The sequence below is a fragment of the Agelaius tricolor genome, unplaced genomic scaffold (genome assembly GCF_023055355.1).
Source record: "Agelaius tricolor isolate 1412-34295 unplaced genomic scaffold, bAgeTri1.0.p SCAF_2, whole genome shotgun sequence".
NCBI lineage: Eukaryota > Metazoa > Chordata > Aves > Passeriformes > Icteridae > Agelaius > Agelaius tricolor.
This window is the reverse complement of record NW_027269262.1, coordinates 72,868,297-72,881,456: the sequence shown is the minus strand read 5'-3', so window position 1 is coordinate 72,881,456 and position 13,160 is coordinate 72,868,297. Positions and strand designations below refer to the sequence as shown.

Below are 13,160 nucleotides of genomic sequence, written 5' to 3'. Positions count from 1 at the left end.
TCCCCTCCGCCCCCAAAAAAAAGCTCTGGGACAAAAGATACTGCTTAAGTTATTGTATGATTAATCATATAGCAAGATCTGTAGCTAAACAGCCCAATATTTGCTTTTCAGTGTCTTAACTAAACTAAAACTGTCTGGATGACAATTTTATTTGTGTTGCTTGTGGGCCTAGGGCTGAATTTTTAGGAGAGGCTTTTGGCTAAAATCGTGAAGTATAGTAGTGAATGAGATGAAGAAAAACACTTTGTAAAAAGAAATCAATAATTTTCTTTGAACTTTTAATGAGAAAGTCTGAAACTGTCATCTCTTAGAAGGGGGACTTGAAATTAGTTGTCACTTTGTGTAAGCATGGCTGAAGAAGGAGTTGAGTTTTTGTAGTATGAGATGGGTGTGGTTTTTTATACTTCATTAATCAGTACTCATTAAGGCCCAAAAACTAATTTACAAACTGAAGGCTGTACTTGGCAAAAAAAATAGAGCTATTATTTTGTGTAATTTCCTCCTCAGAAGATTTTGTCAGCAGTGAATACACAATACCCTTAGCTCCTGGATACAGGATAAACTTTTTGATTGTACTAGGAGAAAGGTTAGGAGGTATCAGCTGCAGAGTGGGGGAAAGTGTTCCCTAAAATTGCTTCTCTTAGCAGCTGTTGTTGCTGTGATGGTGTAGGTATTGCTAAAAATAGTTGACTTGCTTCTAGTCATCCGGAGGACTCTCAAGATGTAAACCTGTTACAAGTGTAAATGGTGATGATTTCAACTCTGAACTTAGGAGATGTTAACTGTTTAAGAAAATAAAACTTTTTAGGGGGCTTTCAAAACATAAAACTAAGATTTTATTATATATTAATTATTCATAAATTTATCACTGATAAATGTATTTATTTCAGTATATTTAGGCAAAAATTTACATTATCTAGCTTCATAGAAATATTGTATAGGCATACTTTAAGGCTTTATAATACATACCAAATATTAAATGCAAAATGCCCTTGTCCCCAAATTTTATTCATATAGAAGTTCTGTACAGCAAGGATAGGTCTAGGGTCCAGCAGGGCAGGAAAGGAGGCTTTCTGGATCCATTGGTAGATATTTGTTTGACATTCCCTAACAACTTACCTGCTTGATTTCTGAGTTTCATGGATCTTCTCTGAGTAACATCTGTTCATTCATAGGAATTCTGTGTTGAATGAGGTGCATGCATGTACCTAACCTGAGCAAGGGGCAAAGGTGCTTAAGCCCTGGCTTGCCTGGGTAATTCTGGAGTCCTGAAGGGTTTGTGTTCATGAATTTACCAGAATACAGTTAAGAACCTGTGTGTGCTGGTCAGCAGCAGGCTCAGCAGGAGCCAGCAATGCACCCTGGCAGCCCAGAGGACAAACCCCTTCCTGGGGTGCATCAAACTCAGCATCCCCAGCTGGTGACAGAGGTGACTGCCCTGCTGTACAGCCTTGGTGCAGCCTCTCCTTGAGCTCTGTGTGCTGCTCTGGGCCCCACAGCTGAAGAATGAGGGTGAAGGATGAGAATGTGCCCAGAGGAGGGCAACAAAGGTGGTGAAAGGGCTGGAGGCAATGTCCTGTTTGAAGGGACTGAGGACTTTGGGCTTGTTTCATTTGGAGAAAAGGAGGCTGAGGAGTGACCTCACAGCTCTCTACAGCTTCCTGAGGAGGGGACATGGAGGGGGAGATGCTGAGCTCTTCCCCCTGGTATTTGGGGATAGGACATGTGGGAATGGTTCAGAGCTGTACCACAGGAGGCTTAGACTGGACATTAGGATGCATTTCCTTACAGAGAGGGTGGTCAAACACTGGAACAGGCTTCCTGCAGGAGATGGATGCCCCAAGCCTGTCAGTGTGTAAGAGGCATTTGGAGAATGCCCTTAATAACATATTTTGACTTCTAGTCAGCTCTGAATTGGTCAGGCAGTTGGACTATATGGTCATTGTAGGTAGCCCAGAAGTGCTTCCCTGTATCTAGCAGACTTAGGTTCACTTATTTTTCTCCTGAGAATATACTGCACTTGTAGTTCCCAGCATCTAAGATGATGATGAAAATACCCAGCTATAAGGAACTTGAAGTGAAGATGTGTTGTTTTTTCTTCATTAAAACTTGATAGTAAAAAAATCAGAATATGAGATTTTAGAAAAGTGAAAAGATGAAGCATCCCTGAAACTTGAGTATTAGAATACTTAGTGTCAAGTATGCTGACTTAAAATTCAAACATATCAAATATTGCTTCTTTACTTTACAGTAAACAATTGTTTTCTTTATTCTAATCTTGATTGCTAGTCCTGGAACCAGCCCTCTAGCCTGACCCTTCTGTTGGTTGTGTTGAACTAATTTTTTGCAGAACACCTGAAGCTACTGGGAAATTGCAACACTTTGTACGCTTTGTATTGAATGTACGCACCAATTTACTTAGTTGAGTACCTTTAATCTAAACTTTGGCACCTTCTTTCCTGCTGAATTGCTGCAAGCACCAGCTGGTTCCCTGAGGCTGTCCTGCAGAGTTGTGATTTGTGTTGGGTGGAGTGCCCAGGCATTTGTTAGAAGCTCTGGACTGACTTGCACAAGTTTTTAAACCAGTGAGACAGCTACATTAGACCTTGCTGTGTAGGAGTCTGGTTTTGCCAATGAAAAGTTTAATAACTTTGTATTTACTAAGTAGTTTGATGTGAAAGGGGCAACAATGGGCCAGTCTTACGAGAACTGAGCTCTTAAACTCTTAAGCACTAAAATATTTCAAAAGAAATTGCCTTACTGTGGCATTGTCAATATTTAATTCCAAATTTGTACTCTTCACAGAGTTGAAGAGTACATATGGTTGCATATCAATTTAAGTATTTACCTTCACTCTGTCTGTTTCTACTTGTACCTTGAATAGTGAAACAGTTTGCAGTAGCTTCATGTGAGGGAGAGGTGGTTTTAAGCTATCTTTTATTATCAAGGACATGGTGACCCAGATGTCTCCTTTGAACAGACTAATTGTGACATAATCCTGTGAGTGATTATAAAGGCAAATGCCAAGTCCTGTGGCACACTGCTGATTGGGGAGGGAGACTTGACTTGTGCTAGAACATTACTATTTTGAGTTACAAATGTGTCTGGAATTTTGATATGTTTCAGTAGTTAATTCTACATTCTTTGTTGTTGTTAGGAGCTGAAACTGCCATTTACTTTTTTAAGCGGGCATATTCATGAGCTTCGGATTCATGTGCCATGGACGAAACTGGGATCAGAACCAGTTGTCATCACTATCAATACAATGGAATGCATCTTGAAGTTAAAGGATGGAGCTCAGGTAAGAAATGTCATGAATGCTTTTCCAATATTGTGTGGTTCATGAGAATAAGAGTTTCTGTAGGCCACTTTCTTGAAGCTCTTCTGAAGAATCTGGCATGTGAAGTTGTGATCCCTTTTATCTGAGAGGCTAATATTTTTCTTCTTGTCATGGCTAATATCTTCCTTCATATTTGTTTTTAAACTCTTTATTAGCTGTAGCTGTGTTCTTGCAGATATGAAAGCAGGTTAATAGTGCTCTGTCAGGTTTTTCCTATGACTAGAGAAGAAATGGATTTCAAGAGCAGTATAGCATCCTGTGTTCTTCCAGCTTCTGTGACCCAAGCAGCAGTGCTGGTTGCTTGAGTCAGCTGTATGTGGCACAACTCAGCATTGGGCATTTTTCAAAAGTTCTGTTGCTATTATTGAAGAAATGCTTTGAAGATCCTGGAGTCTAAGTAATTTTTACCTTTAGAAATTATACTGCTTGCTTGAGTATATTTGGAAGACTTCTTGTATAAGGGTCTTCAGGGATTTTTTTTTTAGTTGCTCAGAATAATTTGTGCATTAGGCTGTTTTTACAGGCTCAGGTAAGGTTTCCTTCTGACATAATGAAGCTGAAATATGCAATGCCTCAATTTTTGTCATATGTCTAACTTAGTTAACCAAAAGTACTTGGTTATGTTAATGTTGAACTTGTGGGTTTTTTTTAATCAGCATGGTACTTTAATTCTAGAGAGGCTTACAAGTTTGTTTGGCTTGTTAGTTTTCTAAAAGCCTTGTTCACATTTTGTGTTCACATTTTGATTTCAACAGTGCTTCACTTATATTAAGGATCGTGCAAATGGAAATTTCAGTTTGTGAAAAAACTCAAGTGTTTGGTAGGGTGCATGATGAGCTGTTAACATTTAATGTCAATAACTAGGTACAAGGCAGCAAAAACATTGAAAAACATATTCCTGTTGTTTGATATTTCTTTATAAGTCCTTTTACAGTTACAGAACTAAGAGGCTTTTTTGCTGGAGTAGAAATCTCTAGTCCTAGCCACCCACAGAGGACATGCTTGAATTCTGTAGTTACATGTAATCTGTGTGCATGTGTGGGTGTGCATATATGCACACAACCAGCCAAATATTAAGTACTTTTCCAATGTTAAGGTAAGCTTTTGAGACCAGATGTTCCATGAGAAGTGTGTTTTTGGGAGCAGCAAATTGCAACTAATTATGAATTGCAGAAAAAGATTTGTAGCCCATGACTTTGTGCAACCCAGAACTAATATTTGATATTGGACCTTGCAGATGGCTACTGCTGAAATGATCAGATTTCCTTCTTGCATGGTATTTGAAACTTAAATTTTGTGGTGCATACATCAAAAGGTCAAGTGTCATGAATGTAAAGCACTCTCAAAACAAGTATTTGTTACAGATGTTTAAGATTCAGAGGCAAGAAAAGAGTTTTGAAAATTGCAACTGACATTTGAACAAATTATTCATTGGTATGTATGCTCAGGAGAGTAAAATTTGGGTCTGTGCCATAGAAGGATTATCTTTGATGAACAAGAATGTAGATGAAAACACTTTTATGCTGTTTTCTGAGGATATGGTTTAAAAAGTTGACAAGTTGAATTTTATTTTTTGAATTACTATTTGAAAGTGTTCAAAGTATGGCAGTGTACTTGGCTAAAAACAATTGTCATAAAAGTTTTTGTAACCAGTGAATAAAAATATGAATGAAATTAAATATTTCTGTGGAAAATGGTAGTAAAATTAACTTTTAGTGAGTTTAGCTCCAGTTGGAACTGTTCTTCCAGGAACTTCATGTCAGTGAAGAGCATAATTAGCAAGAAAGCTTAGTTTAGTTCTCAAATTGATTGGCTTGACCCTGTACTTCCTTCCTCAGGTGAGACCTCTAATGAGCACAGGGATAATTTCACCTGAGCAAAAAGTAATGTTCTCGACCTCAGCTGAGTGAGATGTGTTTTCTTTGGAAAGGTGCTATTTCAAACAATGTTTCTGTTGAAGCTATATGAAGGCTAAAATACATGGCATTGTTTGAAGCTATTATCCAGTGACCCTACAGATTTTGTAAAAAGAAAGAGGGTTTTGCTTACATCTTTGAGGAGTATCACCTGGGGTGCTTTTGTATACATATGTTTCACTGTGATGCTGTGTCATTGTTAGTTCAGCTTCAGTATTAGTTTAGTTAGGTTTTTTTGTTGTTCATGCTTATTGCAGCATCTCCTCAGCTAAGTTTGGATTATACAGTAATGGCTCAACTTCTAGTTTTATGCAAAAATTCTTTTTCTAAGCAGAACTGTTGTGTAAGTGATAAGGTCATTTAATGATGTACAAAATCCAGAATTCTGTAGAATTAGGGGTATTTACATTTTGAAGGTCTTTGCTTTTCCCCTTTTTCTGTGCTTTGTTTCCTTGTTTGTCTTTTCTACACCTGGTACTACTACTTCTAATACCCAAGTGTTAAATGTGGATACTTTACAAGAAAATTAAACTGAAGTGCATCAACTTTACAGTGAGTAAAGGGGTGTTCTATTGAACATGCTTTGTATGTGTGCTTTTGGTTATGACTTTGGTTAGCGTCAGTACTTGAAATAGAATTTGCCTGTGAGGTGTTTCACATTGCTTTTTGATGTCTGTCAGTCTAATGCAACTCTGCCTGGCTTTTTTTTTTTTTTTGCTCCTGTATTAATCTTCTGCAGCACTGAGTTTTAAATATGAACATTTTTAATGTTCTCAAATATGTTGGTATGATTTTTAAATCTGTTCTTAAACACTTTAATGTGATTCTGAAGTTTGCTTGACTTGTATTTAAGTTGTAGTAATTGACCGTCCTGACTCTGTTCTCCATGAGTGCTATATTTTGTTTTAGAAAGTGGTAAAACTTCCAGTATTTTATGTTCTTCTCATTACCTATCTCTATATATTAAATCCCTGGGCTTCATATAGAATTGAAACCAATTTTAAAATCTGTGTTGATAGCTGCTTTTCCTATGAGATGTTTTCTCCCTTTGTCCTGTTGGTCTGTTCTTAACTTTTTTCTCTTCTACATATTCTTTTTTTCAATATAATTGAAATTCTTTGCTCCTTTCTCTTCCCCTCTCAGTGCTAAGATATCTCCATGCTGAACCAGAGGCTTTAAATTCAGGTAGTGCAAATTTAGAAGGACAAGCCTGTAAGCCCATGTCTGTTTTCTTCACCTTCCTGCCATTATAACTAACCATGAGATTATTCTTCATGTTCCACCTTGAATTTTGTGGGTTTTTTTGTCTTGGAACCGATGCAAATGAGGAGATCAAGGAGAAATGTGTTATTTGTATTATTGCTTCACATTTGAGAACTTATGCTGATGTGTATGAAGGTTCCCTGTACTCCAAGGGTAATTAATTATGGAACTGGGGAAGTCTGTTAGGTTGAAGCACTTAGAGGCACACAGGGAAGCCAAGCAGTTTGGATCAGTGTACAGACAATTGAGAACTGCTCCTTTCATGAGGCATTACAAAGAAAGTTGTGAAGGAATAGGATAACTTTGTGGAGGCAGTGGAGAACAGCCCACAAGCATGACTGTCAGAATACCTGACACATTCTTACCTGACAGCTGGTTGAGACTGCCACCAAAGAATGCTGGAAGCAGAAATTGGTCTTGACTGGGAAATGACCAGGAGATGGGAGATAAGGTGCCTTGACAGATTATGAAGGACTTTGAAGGTAAAGACAGAAGGCTTGTGTTTGATGAGGCTTTAGTTATATGAAGTCTGCTTAGGTGGTAAAGCTTGCTCCAGATCTGAAGCAGTGCTCTAGTGTTTTTTTCTCACCTGGGTTGTAGTAGTTCAGTTGAATGTGGCTGTATGGACAAGCAGTGCTGTGTTTTTCCATTTGAGTCTACAAGTCTGGTGTTGTGTGACAGCAGAAATATGGTAAGACTTGAAGTCAAGAAGATTTAACTAACAGTCTTTAGTGGCTCACCTTTATGCTTTTTATTTGCTTATGGGGAAGCTCGAGGTCCTTATTTTTTAAATGAATTTCATTTGGTACTTCTTTTCATAGTAGTATATTTAGTTCAGTAAATCTGATACTGAGTTTTAGCAAAATTTAAGGTGAAGATTATATCAAGAATTGCTCTATAGGAAGCAAACTATAGTGTTGAAGCAAACTAAAGTGTTGAATCTTATCAAGTTAATGATGAATATGAAATTCTAATTAAGCAACCAGTTCATGATGGTCTTATTTGTGTTTTAATAGAGTAATAGCAGAAAAAGAGGATTTTGTTTCTGTGTGTGCATGCATACAAATTAGTGTATATATGAATAACAAGAAAAATTTTTCATATTAGTTTGAAATAAAACAAATTGCTTTGTGCAAATCAGACTGTAATTTAGTGTTTTCCAAAGGTTCAGGAAGGTTTGGCAGAGTCTTTTGTTGCGTTTTGTGCATTTTCTGTCAAGAGCTCCTGTCTGAAGAGTTCTTATGTTTTCTATAAATTTTTCTATGTGAACAAAAGTTTTAGGTAGGAGGTTCTCTTTCAAGGATATTATCCATTTAAGGGATAAATGTCACAAATGTCTTGGAAAAACACTTAATAAACTTATTCTTTGAATAGAGGAAGTAGTAAAGGGAAGCTAAAAAAGGTGCTAAAAAGGCTTTGCAGCATTTGGTTCAGACACTTTGTTGTCCTTCTCCAGTGATTTCAAATGAGAGGCTGAGGAGGAGATGAGCAGCTTTGCTTAAAGTTGGATAGTCACATGTTCTAGCTGGGTATGCAAGAGTGACCATGTAATTTACCTATTTTTGTTTCTGCTAACCACTTTAATAGACTTTAAAAGCAAAACATCTGATGCTTGAGATTGCAGTAATTATGCTTATGTAAGAAAAAAATTGCCTTTGTGAATTTCTACAAAGACTTCTGCAGGCATATTTCTTAATACTTTAGCTGCAGGAGTCCTGCCACTGCCCTTGTGTTGCTTCAGTCTGAATACCTGTCTTGTTTACCTGAATGCCTATTAAGGCATACACATATAATGTGTTCCTAATTTTGGACAGTTTTCATGTGAATTTGCCACTATATTTCTATTTGAGTCCTTTTCAGGGCTAAATAATGGTGATTTCACATGTCTGAAGCTGATTACTGTGAAAGGTATGAGAGATCCTGCTTGATTCCTTCTGTGCTTATTCCTGGCTCCTAGGACATCTTTCAGTGTTGGTGTGCTGCCTACAGGCAAAGGTAGTGTGGCACCTCTGACCTAATCCTATTGCTTACTCTGGGGGAATGAACCTTGCTTTTTGGTGTTAGTCTTGCTTTTAAATGTTTCTGGCAAAGAACAAGACTTGCAAACACTTCTGCCTTCTGGCTTGTGCAGCCCTGGATGACATCTTCAACTAACTCCTGAGAACACCCCCAGAGACAGAAAGAGCAGTTGGAAATATAGTTGGGACTGTATTCTTGCAAAGAGCTCTGATTTTGAATGCAGTTCTTGTCAAGAAAATCTTTTGATGTTGTCAAAACAGTTAACAGTCTTGATCTTGATCTTAAAGACCCTTTCCAACCTAAATGATTCTATGATTCTAAAATCAGGTTGGTCAATAGGTATTAAGACCGTATAACATCAGTGTTTTTCAATAGCTTTTTTTGTTCAGATGAATGTACTTTGCATGTTGTGAAGAGACAGCCAGGTGAGGATATGGCCCTGTGTTGGTATAGGTGTTGCAACTTAAGGAAGCTGCCAGGAGCTGTGTGTAGTTACAGTTTTCCTTCAGTTCTGTAGCAGCAGTTTTACTAATCATATCAGGATAAGGTAATGAAAAATAAACCTTAAAAATACCTTGCCCCATCTCTCCCATCTGCCCTGGCTTTACTCTATTCCTGATCCTCTCCCTCCTCTTGCCAGTGGCACACAGGGCAGTGAATGGGGTTGTGGTTAGTTTATCACACTGCTGCCACTTGCTCAGAAGTGGAAGGACTTCTCCCCATCCCCCAGAGAGGGGTCCCTCCCACAAGGGACAGTTCTCCACAAACCTCTCCAATGTGAGTCCTTCCCATGGGCTGCAGTTCTTCATGAACTTGCCTAAGCTATCTCTTTCTAAACTGATGATTTTCTTTGGTTTGCAAAAAATGATTGAAAGACAGCCCTCACAATAAATAAAGCTGCAGGTTCCCTAGCTGCCTTGCTCTAATTCATAGTGCTTCAATCATTTTGTATACTTATACAGTTGGTTTGTCTTAGGCATATGGACTAGGCATCTTGTCATCTATCCCAAGTTCACTTTTTGCTTTTCTAAAATTTAGGTATTTACAATTAAGAATTGTTTGGGGTTTTTTATTACTATTTGGGTATATTGGCTTAGACTGGCACTTTGCCTTTTTAAGATGTCAGTTGTGTGTAGGGAAACATGCCCTTTCCAAAAAGGAAATAACACTTTTCAGGTTTTTAACAACTTACTGCCCTCCAAAAAAATCAGTTTAATTGTCCTTTAAATTCAAGAAGGACAGAAATATATTTACTTCCATGTAAATGTGGATTACATGCATTAATGTCTCAATACTTTATACACAGTGTATATGAACTTTCTTGTAACTGCCAGATCAATGCCCCAGGATAGGGGTCTGATGTCTTTTTTAAATGCTTGTGTGGTGTTGGTGCTATACCTCAATTTATGACCTTTCTATAAGCTTCAGAGACTGCAGCTTCAATTTTCTTCCTTCAGCTGATAAAGTTTGAGGCAGCCAGATTGAAACTTGCATATCCTGCAATCAAGAGAGCTCCTCTGGAGTCCAGTCTGACTTGCTATAGTGTTCCAAGGATATTTAGAAAAGTAGGCACTAAATAACTTGTATCAGATTTATGACGTTGTTAGCTTAGCACAAGATGCTTGTTTGGAGCATGACTTTTGAAGTTTGTTGGTCTTATGTGCAACATGAGTTGGAATTCTGTCCTTCTCAAGTAGCAAGAGGAAAGGATAATGGGCATGGGTGTAATATGTGAAGGAATGCTGGGGCTCCTAAATGGACAAATGGGTTAAGTGAGAAGAGATTAAAGAAATTCGATGGATGTGAAGTCACCCCAAGACAGGAAGGGTAGATTTTTTTGGGGTAGTGCTGGTGATCCTTTAAGCTTTCATATATTCACAGGTAATTCTAAATAGATTGTTTAATCAGGTGAGGGTAGCATGCTTACATGGGGAATTCTACTTGTTTGCCTTGGAACACCTGAATAGCTGAGAAATGTCTCACTTATTTTGGTGGAGCGGTTGGAGTAGTTTTCCATGTATGTATATTTTTTTGGGAACCCTGCATAGGGCTGAATTTATTGAATCAGTCATAATATTTCAGACCTAGTAGTTCAATACACTATTATTTTCTCCTATGCTTTGAAGAAAATATTTTCTGAGCAGATTACTAAAACACAAGTATTGCATGGGTTTGTTCTAAAATAGATATTGATATGGGGCTTGCTGTTTTATGGATCACCTTGTATTTCAGCAGAAATCAGTGCTTTATGTGACATGTTTTGGATTTGTACTTTTTAAAAGCCTTGTTCTTTTGGGCAGGCACTCCTAAATTAATCTGTGGTTCTCACTGCTTTATTTTTTATAATTTCCTTTTTTTTTTTTTTCTTAGCCCGTTCTTTACTGTGGTTGGGTTTTTTAAAATACTTAAACTGTGGGCACCAACTTCCTAGCTAGGTTCCTCCTTCCTACTTAGAATTCCAGTTTAACTATAATTGTGCTTTGATTCTTGGCTGTAGAAGTTGATTCCTCTTCTTTCTGGAATCTCTTCACTCATCCATGTGTTGTCTAAGTGTGTGCTTGTCTGATCAGTCTCATTCCACTAAATTATAAATTGAGTAACTATCAGCTGACCTACTGATCTTTCTGAACTATAGCTAGTGCTGTATTTTTTTTCCAAGAGTTGTGTTTTGGGACTAGAGAGCGTCCAAGACATGGTGTCTATATTGCAATGCTGTGTCAATGCACTTGGCAATTTTAACATTGGTAACGCAACATAGAAAGTGAAGCAGTAGAATGGGTTCATTTTCAAAACTGAGTTGTTTGGGAAATAGCATAGTGAGAATTCAAAATCTCAAAATTTAGTTTTAAATCAAAAAATGTTTATAAACATTTTTTTTCAACACTGTCTTTGGTGATGGAAAATATTTATTTTCATTTGCTGAAATTTGAAGTGTTATCAGCTTGTTGCACATGGGCTACTGCTTCTGAAAAGAAGAGCTAGATAGCAACCTATGAGGCTTTTCCTGGAACTGGAGTGTACTAGATTTAGAGATTTGTTGGCATAGAAGGTGCAAGCTGTGCTTGGGAATGTGTTCTGACTGAAGCATTTCCCCATGTCTTAGTTGTGGAGACTTGTATATTGTTAAACATATTGTTATCAAATAGGGCACAAGTAACAGAAAACCCATTTATCTCTGTCTCCCCTCCCCCTCCTTTTTTAGTTTTGCTTCCATTGCATTCTATAAAATTAATTCTAGAATCTGACTGCAACTTGCCACTGCTAAGTCATGCTCCATTAAAAAAAAGAAAAATTGGAAATCAAATTATGTAAGCCAAGAGCTGTTTGACCCCCAGATATACACGCTTCTCATTATTCATGCACATGAAAACTAATAAACCCATGCCAAATGCCTGGGTTAAAAAATAAGTATTATTGGTTTTAACCTAAAGCAGGTGCATCTCTTCTCAGCATGAGGCATCTTGTTTCTGAGGCTCATCTCTCTACGACTTCTGGCCTGCAATACGATTTCACTCCAGTGAGCTGCCTCTTACATCTTTTCACACTTAAAATCTGCACAATTCCCACTTTGCTTGTGAAGTAGTTCAAATGCTGACAGTTTCAGTGGTGTTGCCTGTGTGGAGGAGACGAGTGTCTCAGAGGAAGCCCATGTTCCTCCTTTTACTTGTTTAAAGCTGTAGCTCCTTATTTTCTACTTAGTAGTTCTAGATTCCTTTGCTTGGGGGATTGTGATGTTACTTAACAAGTGAGAAAGCAACCCCACCCACTTACCTGTTGTACTGCACTGCTGTTGGAGCTCCTTCTGGGGCAAACATTTGTGTGGGTGTGTATATATATGTGTGTGTGTGTGCATTTGTATTTATGCCTATTAAAGATGCCTTTCCTTCTGACTTGATTTCATTATTGCTTGATGGTAAGAAGGAACAGGACAGGAAATATGGATTGCACTAAGTACATAGGTAAACAGTTTTGCATTGGTTATAATTTCATGTTAATCCAGTTATAGGGCAGTGAGAGCAGGCAAGAGCCATTTTCTGATTGCTTTGTGGGCAGGTACTGTGACACAAACCCAGCTGAATGGTAGTCAGTGTATATTTAACTTGCTTCCCTCAAACAAAACCTTTGTTTTTTTCTGGAGTTCTTTAATAGACCATTGTCACATGTTCTGTGATCACTAGAAAGCTGCAGACCCCAGACTATTTTATACTACATTGTACAGCTGTGTTCAGGAAAGTTCAAGAGTGTGAGTGTTACAGTTTTTTATACAGCAAATCACCTGAATGCTTTGTGGAGAAGAGGGGGTGATAGGCAAGAGCTTTCTAGGCTGCAAAGTGAACTTGGAAACTGAATGTCAGGTTGAACTCCTTGTAAAGCACCAGTTAGAAAGTGCATTGTTGAAATGTAAATTATGGTTTTGTTCTGTATCAGCCATGATGGTATCCAGTAATTTTTTGGTGGAGTGGCTGTGCTGCTAGGGACTTGAAGGAATTATATACAGGAAGGCACCATTATAGCAGGGAAATGGATGGCAGAATTTAAATATTAGAGCTAATGCAGCATTGACCAATTTAACTTTTATTTTAGAACTATGGCGTATGTTGTGGGTCTCAGAGTTGTGGATT

The 13,160-nt window shown here is 37.9% G+C and overlaps 1 protein-coding gene across 17 annotated transcripts in view; it reads left to right on the top strand.

Moving 5' to 3' along the window:
- The window catches only part of VPS13B (vacuolar protein sorting 13 homolog B), a 434,621-nt gene that overhangs the window by 5,642 nt on the left and 415,819 nt on the right, over window positions 1-13,160 (top strand). For all 17 annotated transcript variants that reach the window (XR_011678368.1, XM_071421508.1, XM_071421509.1 and 14 more), the window contains exon 3: window positions 3,158-3,301. Coding sequence is in view for 16 of the 17 variants with exons in the window: in XM_071421508.1 (XP_071277609.1) it covers window positions 3,158-3,301 (144 nt within the window). In the remaining variant the exon portion in view is untranslated. The remainder of the gene's footprint in view (window positions 1-3,157; window positions 3,302-13,160) is intronic.